Consider the following 16,945-nt stretch of genomic DNA (forward strand, 5'->3'; position numbering starts at 1 on the left):
GTGTTTATTTGTCTTTTTAAATCATTATTTTTTTTTTTTTTTTAAAAGGATGTTGCAAAATAATTTTTGCTGCTTTTTCCACTCGGTCCTATTTAAAGTATTGTTTATTAATTTGGCCCATTCTGATATTATGATTTTTATGTCCCATTTTATACAAAATCCCAAATTTTACAACACATTACCGTTTGGAAATTTCCATTTTCTTATCCAAACTGTGTAAAGTATTTTAATATGTAACCCATCGCTGCTGGGTTATCCTGTTGTACAAGATGTCCGGCTCGGAAGACCCAGAACATACTGAGCTTCCCACCATGTTTTTCGTATCCTTCGAGTATTCCGTCTATTCGGAAAGGGGTACGCGGTGCTTCAGAATACTCCATTCGGCGGCTCCACATTAGCCTCCCAATCCAGTTCATCGTACCTGGAGTGGCACAAAGCAAGTCCAGGATTCCGGAGTATATACCTACCTGAATTTCGGTCTCGTCAAGCAGCCTGCTAACTGCATTTGTTCACTTTAATAGTAAAAGTCATGAAATATCTGTTAAAATATTAATTTTACCTATTTTTGTGGCAGGTTTTATGATGTCATGGCAGAGGGAATTGAAGACCGTTCCATTCTGCTCCATCCAAACGGGCATGTTCTCCAGTCGCAAAGCCCGTGTGACATTCGTTCGGATAAATTCGCTCATCTGCGGGTCCTCCCCGTACCGGTACTCCTCGTCAACGTGGACCCGCCGCTGCGTGTTGTAAATAAAGACGCCGCCCGTACTGTCTGTGATCGCCTTTTGCAAGTCAGAAACCTTCATTAGGGCACGGAACCACATTCCGGCATACACATGTCCGGCGAGCTCGCCGGCCAGCTTGGAAATGGTGCGGTAGCCATTTTCGTCCACGATGCCCAACTGGAGAAGGAAGGGCGCGTAAGAGAGGATGCTGTCCAGAGGCGACGTCCAGGGATTGCCTACCACCACCGACTTGAGTTGGCAATCAACGTGGTGCCTCTGCCGGGCCATATGTAATTCCAGGGCGAACTCGGGAGCAACCTTGCCACCGTAACTTTCCGAGAATATGTGCAGAGGTACTTGGCGGAATCGTGGGTATTTTCGGAGAAAAGTCCGCATCAGCGTTACAAGATCGATGGCTATTTGCCGATTTGTCCTGGCGAAACTTCCGTGCTCCTCCACATACCCAAAGCCCGTGCCCACTGGGCTGTCCACGAACAGCACGTTGGCATGCCGCACCCAACTACTCTCCCTGGGTCGCCCCTCAATGTCGATGGGTCCCAGCTGCTCGAAGACGCCGCTGCCAGTGGAGGCCACTCCCGGTCCGCCCTGTAGCCAGATGATAAGAGGTCTCTCCGTGAAACTACTAACATTCGCCGTCGTATAGAAGAGCCAGTAGAAGAGGTGGGCACCCCGCCGCACTTCCACGTAGTCCCATTCTTGCTCGCCGGGTCCTATCCCAGAGCGCCCTGTTAAAAATTAACGGATCAGCTCTTTCCGGTAATCAAAGTTTCTATAACGTGGTATTTGTTTTTATTGGTTTCCAGGATACCAACCTTGCACTGGGGCCAGGGACGCAACAATCAGCATAAAACACACCCAAGCTTTTCTCTGATTTTTTGTACCGAACGGCATCGCTATTGTCTTAATGGTCTTAGCTGAGAAGTGGAACTAAAACATATACAGCCCGATCTGAGGGTAAATGCGCACTGATCCGGCGCATTTCTTGGCCGTTGGCTATTTATAAATTTCGGAATACACAGTGTTCTGGTAAACAAATCCAAAAAGAAACATTTGTTCATCAAAGCTGGATGTACTGTTTTGCTGAAATTCACATTCGCTTATTACTTTAAAGTCAATAATAAAATATAATATACATTTTTTATTTTTAAAAGCTTTTAAATTGTTTATTTCGTTACAGTCAAGCAAAGAAATGTTCTTTTAAAAGTATGTAGTCCTATACACATATAAATTACTAATCTGATTGTGGAAAAATAATTTAAAAGGATTTGAAACTGTGTCTTTTAGAAAATAAGAAATAACACTTTGTAACAATAGTAGGTACGACTCATTATAAACACCATTTTTGTTTATTCGAAGTTTAAAGGTAAACATTGACCACAATTAAATGCATAGCTAGAGTTTTGTTTAAAATTTTTGCTTAAAATTCTAAAGACTAACATCCGTTCGTCTGGGTATTCGGCGTCCACAGACTTAGTTTAGAATCTCATCATTTGGACGAGTCGTCGTCATATCCAGTCACGTCTTTCAGAACAAATTGCATGGCTGTCGGATTGTCGCTGGGTGCTAAGTGTCCTGACCTATTGATCCAGTACATCCCGAACTGACCACCAACTTTTTTGTAGCCTTGCAGTCTTCCGTTAACTACAATAGGAGTTCGTTCGGCTTTCAGGTATTCACTCTTGTTGGTCCAGGACCAGTCCTTGATCAAAGCCAGGGTGGCTGCTGTCGGTACTAGAGTGTCCAATTGACCGGAGTAAATGTTTATCTTTACGGTCGTCTTGTTTAGTAAATAGGGAACTAAAATAATGTACATTTTTTAAATAGTGCAAATATTGAGAGTATTATACGCAGGAAATATATATCCGAGGTCTTACCCAAATTTATTTCCGATCTGAGACGATCTGCGTGCAAGCTTGTGAGTACATCCAGAACCTGAGAGGCGTAGACACTTCCGTTAATCTGCAGAGCCTGGCTTACATTATCCTGCATAAAGTTCGTCAGCTCTTCGCCATAACCATAGGTGCGATCCTCGGATGGATCCACGTGTGTTTGAGAGTTGTAGAGGAACACCTCGCCAGTGAGTTCCTGCATCAACTCATACCATTCCAAGTACTCATCCGTGGCCTTCTCGAACTCATGCTCCTTCAGGGCGCTAAGGATCTTGTCTTCCTGAGCATCTATTTTTGCCGCCCCATCCTCGTCGATTAATCCATTGACAAAGAGGTACCGCGAGTGCTCTTTACAAATATGTCGAGTTGAGATCCAAGGGTTGCCGATAGTTACCGTCTGTAGTGTTCCCGGTTCGGCTATTTCTCCGGTACTCATGGCCGCGTCCAATCGGATGGCCAGGGCCGGTGCCATTTTTCCGCCGTAGCTCTCTGTGAAAATGTGCAACGGCACTGCCTTAAACTCCTTGTGTTGCTTGTAAAAGTACATCATGAAGGTCATTAGGTCGTCTGTCAGCTCCTCATTGTTAGATGCAATCAGGCTGGTGTTGTCTACGTAGCTGAATCCGGATCCCACCGGGCTGTCCACAAACAGGAGGTTGACGTGCTGTGCCCAGTTTCCCTCCCGCGGGTCACCCTTGTGGTCTATGGGTCCCAGTTCGCCGAAGTTTCCCAATGCCGAAGAGGGACCTCCGGGTCCGCCCTGGAGCCACAGGATGAGCGGTCGCTCCGTATAGCTGCTCACGTTCGCGGTGGTGTAGTAGAGCCAGTAGAACATGTGTGCCCCCTCGCGGATGTCGACGTAGCCCCAGTCCTGCTCTCCGGGTCCGACTCCTTTGCGGGCTTTCGCCCTCAGGACGCTGATTCCCAGCAGGAGGACCACAAGCAACCAACAGCCGCAGCACCTCATTCTCGCAGGTAAGTTGTACGTGCACTTGGCTCTCTATTACCGGAGCAGTGGCTATTTATTGGGCTGGCGGCGGCTAATTATTTCGTTCTTATGGAGTGCCAGATGAAAAGTGATTTCCGAAATTTATTTAAGAAAATGCTTGTTTGCTTGAGCCACTACACTGCACAAAATTTACGATTAATATGGAACAAAATTAATATTAAGATATTAAAGAAATATTAAAGAAATGAAAAGAAAATAATAAGAAAATAATAAGAAAAACATAAAGTGCATGCTGAACCACAATTGGAAAATTTTTCATTTCTGTAATTTATTCATAATGATTATGGAAGAAAAATTAGAGAAATTTTTTTAAGAAAATCCACATTTTCATAAAAATTTTCATTTTTTCTTAGTGCGTCTAATATATTCCAAATTGTGCATGTTTTTTAGAATATACACAATATTGTTTTTCATTATGTGTGTGAGTTTTGCGGCGATTCCCATATGTTTACTTAAGCAATGTTTAAAGCAAAAGTGCTAAAACAATTATAAACATATGGAAGAGCGATCTTAAAGAATAAGCCAGTGGATTTAATCATCAAATAGATTTTATTTAATTTAAACAATTATTTATTATAATTGGATCCTTATGTAGCATACTTTTTGGGTTTGCATGAAATTATTTTTGCATGATTCTGGCTACTTGTGAATTGGAAATTACTATTCAGATATTTGATTTTGTTTTTAACTGATTAATCTGTATTTACAGATTTCATTCTTCGAAAATTCGAACTAATTACGTCTTACGAATAAAATAAAAAAACCAAATTAGCAAATGTTTCGCCCCTCATATTGGGGGTTAAAAATGTCCAAATCAGCAGCTCTTCGTTCGAGTGCTTTTGACATGGCCAAGAGGATAACCTTGTGTCTTGGCCGAATTGTCGCTCCCATTACCCCTTTGATCGCTCAGAATCAGAGTACAGTTTTAATGGAAACTCCACCTGACGGCTTCACCTGTCGTCCGTGGCCAGTTTACGCTGGCAGGCGACCGCAAACGGAAATCAATTTTGAGAATGTGGCTGACATGGCTACGGTAGCCGAACCGCAATTGCCAGTTCAATGCGTTTTCGATTGTCCATTAACCAGCACCAGCAGCTTGCTTTTTGCCCGCTGCCAAAAGTCATTATCAAGCAATTGGCCAGGCTGCAAAGGCAATCCCTCCCGAGCACATTTGAACGTTTGAGTTTCCGAAAATCGCAAAAAGCTAAATTTAAGGACGTTCCGAAAAACTGCTGCTGGAACATGTATTTCTTTTTTGGTTTCTTAATTTCTTAATATTTTCAATTTGGAAATTGGCAATAGCTTTAACTTTTACCTTGAAATTACTTAGTATTCCATTAGTACTCAAATATTCTTTGTGTAACAAATCCAAGCTTGAAAATCTTCGCCTTTGCTTTCCGGAACACGCCGCCAGGACCCCGTGCGCACTGTAGCTGCTCACAGATCCAGGATGCAGATTCAGTCGAGTGCGAAATTGCGAGTAGCAGCAACAAAGCCCCAGCCAACTCTCTGATGATTGTCCCGGCGCTGTTCGGTGGGTGTTGCCAAAATGCTTTTTTGAGGCAGAAAGCACACAGATGCAACGCACACTCAAAACCACCCATGTGTCGCCGTTTTTCGTGTCAGCTCCCCTCCAAATACTGAGACTCAAATGCCCTATTCTGTCGCGGGCAGACTCTTGTTTTTGTCACTTAAATTACAAGTTTTTCATTTGTACTCCAGCTTCTCTACATTTTCACCGCAGCCGCCACAATATTTCAGCAGGAAAAGTAGCCGGGGTCAACCAAACGAGTGTAAAAAATATAATTGCAAATGGGGAAAAAATGAGAGTCAGTGCAAAGTAATGAGAGGAGTTTTTTAAATGGAGAGAGTATTCCTTACCTTATCAAATGCTATCCTACTTCCTAAGGAAAGAAAAACATCCAAGTAGTGATCAAATAAAACAATCTTTATTTGGCTTTTGCAGTAGCTCTTCAGTACACACACTCTCAACTTAAGGTCACACTAAGGTTAATGCTACGGCTAAATAGTTGTACAGTTTTTGAAACAGACACAGATGAACAGAGTAACGAATCTGCCTAGAAACCACAATCTTAACAATAAATCCTTGACGAACCCAATGAAAGCAAACATTTCGAATTCTGCTTAGAGAGTAAAGATATATGTCTGACGATGTGAATATGTGAAAGGATGCGCTCTATGTTTATTTACACTTGACAGGGTTCGAGTAGTCCTCGAGTCTTTTAGGGGATGCATTCGTCTTAACAGATACGTACTTAATATAGGTATGGGTGTACATGAGTAGGTATATCCGGTATGCTGAGGACCTTTCACTGTTGATTTGCTATGTGATTTTCTAATTTTGGGTTCCATAATTGGTGAGCTCGGGCAGGGTTTTCCCTGGGGAGTTCCTCCTGAAGTCCTTATCTCCTGCCAGTGGCCAGCTTATCACCGCTCCAAGTTCCTGTTCAGATTCCCCCAGGCCCCTACAAGGCATAGACCAGACCAGAGGAGCTGGAGCAGGGTCGGGCTAGAGACGCGTGCAGCAGCCACATCTGAAACAAAAGAAATAGAGATTGGCTTAGTACCTACATCCGAAAGATTGAAATCTGGCTCGGAAAGGGCACCCGCTGGTCAAATTAATCTTGGAATTAATTGCTTCCAGCTTAGCGCAGAGCATTAATAAATCGCTGCCATACCGGGCAGAGGCAAAACACCCAGGGATGGGAGGGCAGTAGGGCTAATAAGGTGCTCGGTCCTTTTCGCTAACTTTGATTTAATGCCACACAGTTTTTCATTGTAATGGCGTGCGTGTAAATGTATCCCTTGTGCATTTGTTTTGGTTGTAAAAACAATCGGGACGAGATTTGTAAGGCCGAGTCGGGTCAGTAGCTTCTCCTCCCGCTTGCGATAGGGGCGTGGCCCTTTTTGCCAATCTAAGCGGCCTATTTTTAAGCAGATACAATAGCATAAGCAGATAAAGCCAAACAAGTAACGACCGGAACTAAATCAAGGAACATATTGATTATCGCAATTGGTTTGGTGTCTATTTTGGGATTAATTGAACCTTCGAAGGTTTGTATAATGTATTAGTCTTTTTGAATATTTCCCTATCCGAAATAAAGTTGAAACTAAAACTTACTTGAATGGATCAGAAAAAGTTCGTTGTGTTCATCTACGTCGCCGGGCTGATCGAAGGGGTACATATTAATGTCGGGCGAACGTCCTGAAGCCAGTATCCTGGGACGATCCTCTTCAATCATTTTTTCGGTCTCCTGAGCATAGATATCGTGTATGCGAGCCGAGCATTTGAGCTACAAATTAGTAGAAAATTAAGTAATTATGCTTGGGTCTGCATTGTGGACTCCCACCTTCATGCGGCTCTTAATGAAGTGATGCACGGTTACCACAAAGTTGATCTCCAAGACAGCCGACTCGAGATGCTCGGCCAGATGACGCTGGATGTCGTAGATCCGTAGGTAATTTGGAGGCACCTGTATATCGTTGATCCACCAAGTGAGGTTAGCCGCTGGCTTGGAGTAGTCCGATGAGCAGTTGCCGTTCACCACGTCGCCCAATCGGTAGCGGGAATGAATGCCGGTGATAATCGGTCGTTGGGTGGGTAACTCTGGAGGGAAGCTACAATGAGATTCTGCCGGTCGTGTGGGATAGCCCTTCAATACTTACCCACCACCTCCATGTCAGCGGCCACGATGTAAGTGTCAAAGCCGGGGGCATCGGCGGAAACCTCGCAGGCAAACTTGCCCGAAATGGAGGTGGGGACATTTCGCAAGAAAACATGACTGGCATTCGATTGAGTGGTCTGAAAGAGTATCATTTAGTTAAATCCCAGGAACAACCCTTCTCTTATGTTTTAAAAAAAGCTATTTATTAAAAAAGTAATTACTGCTTTAAGGCATTGGTTTCTTAGTTTGCATAAGTTCTCATGCGATGCGAAATAGTTGCCATGCATTATTGATCTCTGAAGGCAGCTCTTGTCAATCATTTCATGCGTGTTTTTTTGCTATTTGTAAGTCTTTTTTAATATCGAAACTTCAGCAAAAGTCAACACAGAATATGGAAAGTCCAAATTGTTAATTAAAGCTTTTTAACATCCATAAGGCAAACAGTGCAGCAGGCTCGCACACCGAAAGCGGAATGATATTTACACTGCCGCCCACAGGATGGCTGCTTTCCTTAATTCCATCACCCGTTCGAACGAAACATTAAACTCATTTCATTGAAAGTCCATCAACGTAGAATCCTCAGAGAGCTCTTAAAGCCTCCACTACTTAACATAACACACAATGTTCTTGGAAAACATGCATTTAAATCCTATTAGAATTGCCAACTAATATAAATGGCTAATTGGATTCACTTACCTCTACGTCTATTTCGTTTATTTTCCTGAACGTCTTCCAAGCAGGATTTTCCTTTGGCGTGTAGCGATAGAACTCCCGCCGTCCCCGGTACCACTTCACTGAATAAAGCGTATCGTTCTCGATGTCATAATTGCAGATTAAGAGCGCATTATCGCCGCGCTTGACGGCGGACGGTATGCGAACGTTGACATTGCGCAGCCCCGCAGCGAGTCCTGGAAAGGAGAAAACCGGTGGAAAAGTGTAAATGAGTGGTTGCCACGGCAAGTTGGGCAGGCTTAATATGACAAGTTATTGTGGCTTAATTATGATCCCCAGCGGATTACAAGGGATTCTTCGCGCATGCCGGTAACTTAAACTGCGACTCCAAGGGAAAGATACTCACATAAGTCACAAAATAAGTGAAAAAATTACACGGTAAATGCTGATTACCTGAAATTTTCCCTACTAAAAAGACACCAACAGAGAGTCTTAATTATTTCTCACCCTTGATAATGGGTCCTTTTTGTGAGGTATTCAGGAAGGCATTTTTGTCCAATGCTCTACAATTTCTCTTATACATATTATTTTTAAACACATATATCTTCAAATTAGTTTCAGATTACAGCGAGGAATTAAAATATGAAGTCGAGTATGAAAATAAAAAAAATAATATATAAATAATATTTTTATTAATTTAGCACTACAAAAATTTTGGACGCATTTGCTTATTGTTCCAGTGTTTTTTCGGCTCGATCGACACACATGTATATCAGCCATAAAGAAAAGTGGGTCACAGACCACTAAAAAACCCCAAGTTGGCACACAAAAAACACATGAAAACTTCAGCGTACCAGACAGAAGTGGGTGCGACAGAGACAACCGGAAGAGTCTAACGCAAAAAGCTGATTATAAAATAAAAATTCGGTGATCTCCATTGTGGCCAGCAGCCCCAAGCTGTTCGCCTGGTCGAATTTATAAAAAGCTTCCTAGAAAAATTAAAATCGAAAGTGAATGGCTTCGGAAAGAGCTGCTCTCTTCGAGAACCTATCATAAATCATAAGGGGGCCCGATGCCTTTGTTATCCGCCATCCGCCATGTAGGAAATCGAGTTGTGGCAACCGACCAGGGGCCCAGCAACCTCTGCTGCCATCCAGTCAAAGGTTGATCGGCACCTCCCCGGGGTCACTGAACTGAGAAGCGGGCCAGAAGCCCATTGCTTTCTAGCCGAAAGCACGTTATAGCAGATGAGCGCACCCAATTAGGGGTAATTAGGGGTTGTATTCATAAGTGGCTTGATTTGTTCATATGTATGTGGTATTCTTAATGTTCAAACATTGAAACAGGGTAAATGATCTCAACTGATTCACTGCAAATCTAGAGTAAAATATTAAAAAAAACTTAACTATTTCAATTGAAAAATACTTAGTCTTTACTTGATACTCTACTTTTAATGAATATTTGAACAAACATTTTTATTGTCTGAGCGATATTTTCTATCACCACAATGTTTTAGAAATATGTGGCATCATAAAATAGCTTCTAGTTTCAAATTGTGCAAAAAGAAATAAACCTTAAACCGGTTTACTGGTGGGGCTAAGCGTTGCGAGTATGTTAACAATTGCTCCACCGTATTCGTATCCCCCACTTGGTAACTGCTGGTGTTTAGTTTTTTATTTTTCCCGCGCGCCTTATTTCTGGTTAACCTTGAATACTAATTGTTGTTTCAGGTTGACTTTAATGTTACTCGCTGCGTACGCACCGCGATGTCGTAGTTGTTGTCAGTGCTTTTGCTTTTGCCTCCATATCAGCATAAAAATTTCATGCTGCGCCCGCTCGATGGCTGCTGTATACCGCTGAGCGCCGGATCGAAATAGTACGAAAAAACTAATCTCATCCGCCGGGCCGGTTGTCTAGCCGGCCGCCGACCGCTGGGCAGACCGAATTTGCGTAAATCGAAGCACTATTGCTTAGCCGCAGCGTGGGAAAGGCGCTCGCAGGCGGCGGTGACGCCGGCAAATATTAGACGTCAGACTATTTAGAAACCGTTGCTGTTCTATTTTGGCCAGGCCAACAGAAGAGGGCCAGCAACGGCGCCGCCGACTTGGCACTGAGTATTTACGTTTAATTCAAAGAACCTTGAGGTTTCTGCCTCGATCGAACTGGAAAACCTTGGAAAACCAGAAGCGCTAACCAGCGGTGGAGCAACAATAACAATGCAGCCAAGGTAACAATAAATGTACAAAAGGAAGGAGCTCATGAACGATCAAAGGCTTCTAGAACAGATACTACATATTTTGTAGCTTAGCTTTTGTAGCTTTTGTAGCATAGCTTTAATAAATTCAAGACCGGGCTTTCTTTTTAAATAAAATCAATTATAAAATAATAAAAGCATGTAAGAATCAAAAACAAATTAAAAATCTAAATACTAAATGATTGTCTCATTATAGAACTTTGAAAAGAACTTTATAGTTTGAATCTTATATTATAGAACTTTGAGTTTGAATCAATTCCCGTTATAAAGAGAATAATCGAACATTATAGCGGCACTAAGGTGCCCGTATCAGTTAACTTTCTCTCAGCCCAGTCGTGCATTTTAGCCACTTTCAACACAGATTCTGCTCCAACTTCCCTTCCTTTGTTCAAGCTTCCACATAAATAATAAAATAACAAAACAAAAGCCAACGAAACCAAACGAATCCGAAATACAGGCAACAAGCGAAACGAGGTCATTGTAAGCGAAACACAAACTGAAGAGCAAGCCGTTTATTTAGGCATTATGCTGACCTGTTACTTGCTGCCACTATATTATCGATCATGTTTTGAAAGCGAAAGGGAAGGCAGCCGACAGATGAGCTGAGTGCGTGGCAGATACAGATACAGATACGAGTGGGGCGCGGCACAGATGCAGATACAGTTCGTTGGCTTGCGTCGCCTGCTTGCCTGGTCGTCGAGCAAAGCCGGCTATCGATTTCTACATAAAAAACGAAAGTGAATTTCGGCAGACCGCCGCGCTGCGCATCGCCTCGTCACTTGACCCACTTTTGGGCTCCGAACCGTTGCCTGACCCTGCGCGGCAAGGTTCAACGCTCCGGCTGCGGGCCCCAAGGTGAGCGGCCGCCAACGGTGTCACGTTCAGGGTCCGTCCCTGACACATCGCCTCTGTGGAGCGGATCGAGCACGATTGAAAGAAAAATCAGACGCCTGTTGCCCGCACCAGGCGACCAGGAAATTCAGAGTGAGCCCTGGCTGGTTTTGGCTTCAAATTTTCGGCAGTTCAATGACCCTTCCCTTTTGAATTTTGAAGATCGTTGACCGTAGCGCGTTGGCGGAACAGAGACGGCAATACCCGAATGGGGGCCCGCAGCAATAACTGTTGAAGCGAGCAAGAGGCGTACTGAATTCACGCTCCGCGGTGGAGACCGTTGACGTGTTTTTGATGACATCAGCGAACAACGGCAGTGCCTCCTCGATAAAAGTAACGAATAACCTTCGATAAGGTGAAGCAAAGATTGAGGTAACTTTATGATTACATTTCACAAGTTTGCAACCCTTTTTTTTAAATCTAAAACAATAAAATTTATTTGTACCTATCGACATATGATAATTCATTTTTCAACATATTTAAATAATTATTTTAATATTTTTTATTTTTCTACGTATTAGAGATTATAAAAAAAATACATGTTTTTTAAGAAAATTGTGACCGTTTAGACCAGGGATGCCCAGTCCCATTGCTCTCGTTCCTCCTTTGTTGTTGGATTGCTCTGTCATATGGGTAGAGCAAAATCATATACGTGTGCTGCTCCCAGTATAGGCAAGGCAAATTACAATAACAATTTTTCTTAGTTTAATAACACTTAAACAGTTTCAACACTTTTTTGGCATTTTGTTGTTGGATTGCCGAAAACTTTTCACTGCAAGAAATCACTTCTTGTTGAGGTTTTGGACAGAATGGTTGACTTTGGAACGATGAATTTTTTCTTTGCCGAAAATTTTCTTTGCGAGCAGCAATGTATTATATGTAATATAATAATAAGCGGAAACAAAAAAATTAATTTGGAAAGGCATTTTATTAAATGCTATGCTAAAGTATCTGCGTCACAAGCCGATATGGAAGCGCAGTAAAAAAAATTCGAAAAATAATTGAGCATATTGAAAATAATTATAATCCTAAAATTAATTCTCAATTATCCGAAATAATTTTTTTTTTTTTTTCTGTTGAAAATGTTACAAAAATTTTTTTCAGTGATACGATAGAAAAAAAAAAAAAAACTATCGCTCATATGTATTTGTGCTTTTGTGCATAGGTATTGGAATTTGCTCTGTCATAAGCAGTGCTTGGGCACCCCTGGTTTAGACCATTTTAAACATTTTATTTTGTTTTTAGACGATAGACGCTCTTGAATTTGTTACTTTGAAATTTACACTGCTAGATTCGCTTTTCATCAACTGGAAATGTTTATAAATTTTTGTGGGAGGCGTCCCCTTGCTTATAAAACATTAATTTTTTTGTTAAATACGAAATTATAAACTTTTTGTAACAAGCGCACAGAAAGCGTTTGAAAGTCGTTTGTCGGATGCATCTAGCATGCTCCACTCGAGTGCTTACAAGGCATGCTTTGTTTGACGGGTACGGTGGGGCTGGGCGGTGGCAGTACTGGTGCGATGGTGGGGCTGTGGGCGTGTTGAAATAGCTTGATAAGCTATGAGACACACCGAATCGAATTGTGTTGGCGACAGTTGTGCGGATCTGGCACCACGACTTCTAGGAGTTCCCTGTGTGGAGAGTTAACTTTTGCTTTTTATGAAACACTTTCGTTTTCAATCGCCGCTCTTCAAAGCTGACCATTTATCCAAAATCACAGGCGATCAGTGTTGTAGAGGCAGTGGGTATATCTTCCGCATTTACTTCGCATTTGGATAAAAAGCGATTTGTAAAATACACTGGGAAAAACAATTTAAAAACTGCCTATCTAACTATCATTAAAATTACATATAAAAACGTTCAAAAATTATACACCTTTTTTAAAATCATAATTTTTGATGACAATTAAAATTTGACAGGTTTCCCAGACTTTTTCAGACCGAACCTTTCAGTGCCCTTGATGTTTAAACAAATGAATACAAAGCTCAGCGATGAGTGTCAATAAACAAATTAACCTCAGAGATACGTAGATACATACAAAAGTCAAACAAATACGAGTATCTGTGTGTTCGTTGGGGCCGCTTGTGGGGGATACCGTACACATTCCCACTTATCAGCAAATGGCGGAGAGTCTCCAAGAGAAACACTGCTCTCGAATGCTGCTCGCCTATTGGAATTAGTACAAAATAATACCGTATTTCCTAGAAACTTACGCATTCACCGTTACGCCGTATCGCGATAAGAGAGCCGGAGAAGAGCTGAGAAAAGGGCGTGTTAGTACGATGTTTCTTTTTCTCTCAGCCAAAATTGAAGATCGCAATCAGAGGGGAATTGTTTTTATTTTGTTCAGAAATATTTAACGATACAGCGCGTGAAAAAGTTTAAAACATTTTAAATAGTTTGCTAATTGAACAGGCGATCAGAATATGGAAACGCTCTATACAGGCAGCCCCAAAAAATGTTCAATTGAAATCCCATCGTGATTGTGGTTTGTACATACGTACCACACACATCAACTGATAAATGTGAGGGGGCACACTCGAGATCTTGACTTTCAGTTCGTAACCAATTCAAGCTCATTACTGGAATCAATCTGTACTTCTTCCAGTATTCATAATTATGTGCATTGCTTATCAGCAAGAAAAGTAAAAGATATGTATTTTGCCTTGAATTAAAAAGCGTATTTTTGAATGCAAAGAAGTATGGGTATATTGCAGTAAGCTAGCAGAGCTTCAATGTAAAAATATTCATTTAAAATTTGTGCTTCAATCCATTTTTGTTGTTAAGGAGTTAAATTAGATTCCTCGAAATCCTGTGTCGACAATAAGGAGTTATTAGAAGATGCTTCAAGATAGGGTTTAAGCTCTGACTCAATCCACAGCAAATAATCAGGGACGTTGGCGAAGAAGGTGGGTTTGTTCTCCTTGACCCAGTCACTGTTTGAAAGGGAAACACCAGCCAACACGAACTTCTCCGTTTTACAGACTAGACCGGCGCCGATATTGAGAGGAGTAAATTCGTTTAGTTTGTCCGTAGAACATATTCTCTTATTAGCAATTGTCTCGTTGAGCTCGGTAAGGCAGTCCTCGTTTCCCATCACTACGTAAGGCCTCTGCCAAAGGAAAGCCGTCTCATTATTAGTGGATCCGTCCATTGTATTTGTGGAGTTAAGATGCCAGCCAACCGTTCCGCAGGACCTTTCAGTAAAAACGTCTTCCTGCAGCGGCAAGCAAATGGGACGAACATGTGGAAATAGCATTGCAAACGGGGTGGTGAGGTGGATCAACGACAATTCTGCGTTTCTGGACACGTTGCGGGCATTGCGATAAAGTTGATTTCTTTCCGATCGATTTACGATGCCGGCCTTCACTACCAACTGATCATCTGGCACGTTTTCGATTCCCTTCGAGGATGTAACAGCCACATCGTATCGGATCAGAGTCCCAGCGGCAACAAATTTTCCCGATTCATTTGAGTATATAGCCACCGTCCAGGGGTGAAATTTGAAAGTGTTTGTATCAGATTTGGCACTGAAGTTCAAATTTGTGAAAGAATTTTGTCGGGGCCCGCATTCGAATCCGCTCCAATCATTAAAGTTTTTCTAGAAGTATTAAAGCAACGTGTACCCAAATTTTGTTTTTGATTTATTAAAAACCTGATTTAGCTATTTTGTTAACTCACTAAGGGATCGGTGCCTGTTGGTTCTTCTATAGACCCAAAATCATAGTCTGGACTATTAAGAACATCAACATCAGCCGCTACAAAAACGATAAATGCGAATATCCACAACTTCTTTATATTTTTCATTGGGACTGTTGATCTTTCGTTGCTGGAAGCTGAAAAGCAACTGTCTTAAAAACTGCAAAATAAAAAAAGCTTGCCTTTTTCAATAGACAGAAACCAGCTTCTTTGATCAGTTAGAATTTATTTAATTGATTACGCGTTGCTCAATTTATTGTTTATCAAATGGTGGCTGAAAACATATGTATGGCGTATACTTAGATTCCATTATTTTCGAGATTGCTAGAATGATTCACTTTTTATCAGGTCAGGAAGGTCTACAGAAGCGCAAATAGATTAATCAGAACAAAGTCAAAAATCAATAATTAACAAAAACAACTATTCTTGCGAGTTTACATTCATACACATATTTATTTTAATTTCATTTGTAAATTTGCATTCGTTTATTTATTTATTACTTCTAGAAGAGTACTTTGCCTAAAAAAATGTATCTGTCTGACCCATAATAAACTGATAAATAAAATGGCTAAGTTTGCTGACTTCTCGTCGTGGCGCCACTGAACCCGGTTGCAATGTTGAGTGGACCCATAACGTGTAAGTTTAGTGAGTAGCAGGGTCGTCAACAAAGGACTCACCACCATCAGCCTGCACCCTCCCACAGTCTCCACAATGCTCGAGGGCTACTTAACACGGTGTCAGGTGAGATGAAGGTTGGAAGTTGTGTGGGAAGGGTTGCTGGGTGCTGGGTCGGCGAATCGGATACCCGGGCACGGTGCCTGTTGCACTTTTACACACATAATCATGTCACATGAACGGACGACAGGCCAGGATATGAACAACAAGCCTTCCGCCCCTTCCTTGGTTCCGGCAACATGTGACGCTTTTCTTTGGCTGCCCCTTACAAAAAATTATATATATATATATATATATATTTTTTTTTATATATATGGGGGAAAGGAGTGCAGGCTTTGAGGACCTTCCAGCTTATTTCCCGACAGTTTGCTGCTTCCTCGCTCAACTTTTCACTTTATGTTTATGTTGTGTGTTGTGGGCTGTGACGTTGGCCACTGACACTTGGCTCCTGTTGCCGCTTTTCCTGTTCTTCCGGCTTTTCGTGCTGCTGCTGTTACTGGTGCTTTTCCGGCTCCTGTCGCCTGTCTCGTTCTTTTCACAAGCGGATGTGACCGGAGTGGTGGCACCTGGACACGATGGGTGTTAAAATAACAGGCACCGAACATATTGACTTTTAAAATAAGCAGCATGGCGGTAAATTTTTATGAAACCCCCACACCTTCCTTCTCCAATATCTTTCTTTGCTCGGTATGTCCCAGACAGCTGAGTGATTTATATATATTGTTTAATATTATTATGGCTGGCAGGTGGCCATTCGAATCAGCTTTTACCTTGGCCCTGTTCCGGCCGACGGATGTGCAAAATGCGAAAAATTGAGCATATTACAAGCTCGGACTCAGACCCCGTATCCATGTCCATGTCCATGTCCTTGTTCATGTCCATGTCCACGTGTGGTTGGCAATAATTGTTAAAGTAAGCGGTTGGAAGGATGCAGGCCAAATGATGAAGTGGCCACCAGACTGGAGCTTTGCCTTATCTGACAAGATCGAGAGTATTTCCAACTTTTCAGAGGTGCTTGATGGTTAATGAAAGAGCAATGACAGATGATAACTAGCCGGGTAAATTGTCAATCCTATTTTAAGCAAGCATATGAAGACTGGATTCAATTAAAGTATGTACTTTACTAACTAAAGTATATCTTTAGTTGAAGACCATATTTAGTCAATGTTTCGTTTTTTCTTTAAAGCCTGTAGACTGCAACAAATTGAAATATTCAATAAAAACAGATGAGCTTATAACGAGCAATGCCACTAACAGTTTCATTTATGCATTACCCGGAACTGGCTAAATGGTTCAAGGGGAAAATCAATTAATAAATGAATAAATGCGCCCGCAATTAATTTTCATTTTGCGTAACGGCCAATTCTTGCCCATTCCAGATTGATTGCATTTTAAATGTGTTTGTTAAGTCCCTGAAACCC

At 41.8% G+C, this 16,945-nt stretch overlaps 4 protein-coding genes and 1 long non-coding RNA gene across 6 annotated transcripts in view; 1 reads left to right on the forward strand and 4 right to left on the reverse strand.

The window, feature by feature from the left end:
• Position 1: 1 nt before the first annotated feature.
• Positions 2–1,819, reverse strand: LOC6497783 (retinoid-inducible serine carboxypeptidase). Its single transcript, XM_001961407.4, has 3 exons — positions 1,559–1,819; positions 560–1,471; positions 2–499 (listed from the first exon to the last, which is right to left on the reverse strand). Exons 1-3 carry the CDS (start codon positions 1,635–1,637, stop codon positions 204–206), a joined length of 1,287 nt encoding a protein of 428 aa, XP_001961443.1. The 5' UTR covers positions 1,638–1,819; the 3' UTR covers positions 2–203.
• Positions 1,820–2,070: 251 nt separating this feature from the next.
• LOC6497782 (retinoid-inducible serine carboxypeptidase) lies at positions 2,071–3,658 on the reverse strand. The gene is made up of 2 exons (XM_001961406.4): positions 2,621–3,658; positions 2,071–2,543 (listed from the first exon to the last, which is right to left on the reverse strand). Exons 1-2 carry the CDS (start codon positions 3,600–3,602, stop codon positions 2,233–2,235), a joined length of 1,293 nt encoding a protein of 430 aa, XP_001961442.1. The 5' UTR covers positions 3,603–3,658; the 3' UTR covers positions 2,071–2,232.
• A 1,913-nt stretch (positions 3,659–5,571) lies between these two features.
• The window catches only part of LOC6497781, a 57,450-nt gene continuing 46,076 nt past the window's right edge, over positions 5,572–16,945 (reverse strand). The window contains exons 1-6 of one of the 2 annotated variants that reach the window (XM_044716643.1): positions 8,510–8,656; positions 8,027–8,238; positions 7,332–7,467; positions 7,016–7,272; positions 6,787–6,958; positions 5,572–6,199 (exon numbers count right to left, since the gene is read on the reverse strand). In XM_044716643.1, the coding sequence (XP_044572578.1) occupies positions 6,093–6,199; positions 6,787–6,958; positions 7,016–7,272; positions 7,332–7,467; positions 8,027–8,238; positions 8,510–8,585 (960 nt within the window). In that variant the 5' untranslated portion in view covers positions 8,586–8,656 and the 3' untranslated portion in view covers positions 5,572–6,092. Of the gene's footprint in view, positions 6,200–6,786; positions 6,959–7,015; positions 7,273–7,331; positions 7,468–8,026; positions 8,239–8,509; positions 8,657–16,945 lie in introns of those variants that run through there. The other variant, XM_001961403.3, reaches the window with a different exon arrangement.
• LOC26514670 (enteropeptidase) lies at positions 13,834–14,996 on the reverse strand. Its single transcript, XM_014906871.3, has 2 exons — positions 14,832–14,996; positions 13,834–14,751 (listed from the first exon to the last, which is right to left on the reverse strand). The coding sequence occupies exons 1-2, from the start codon at positions 14,955–14,957 to the stop codon at positions 13,933–13,935; spliced, it is 945 nt and encodes a 314-aa protein (XP_014762357.1). The 5' UTR covers positions 14,958–14,996; the 3' UTR covers positions 13,834–13,932.
• Positions 15,814–16,689, forward strand: LOC116654899. Its single transcript, XR_004310050.1, has 2 exons — positions 15,814–16,211; positions 16,271–16,689. It is a non-coding gene; the product is annotated as an uncharacterized LOC116654899 (long non-coding RNA).

Source organism: Drosophila ananassae, chromosome 3R (assembly GCF_017639315.1).
Source record: "Drosophila ananassae strain 14024-0371.13 chromosome 3R, ASM1763931v2, whole genome shotgun sequence".
NCBI classification, from domain to species: domain Eukaryota; kingdom Metazoa; phylum Arthropoda; class Insecta; order Diptera; family Drosophilidae; genus Drosophila; species Drosophila ananassae.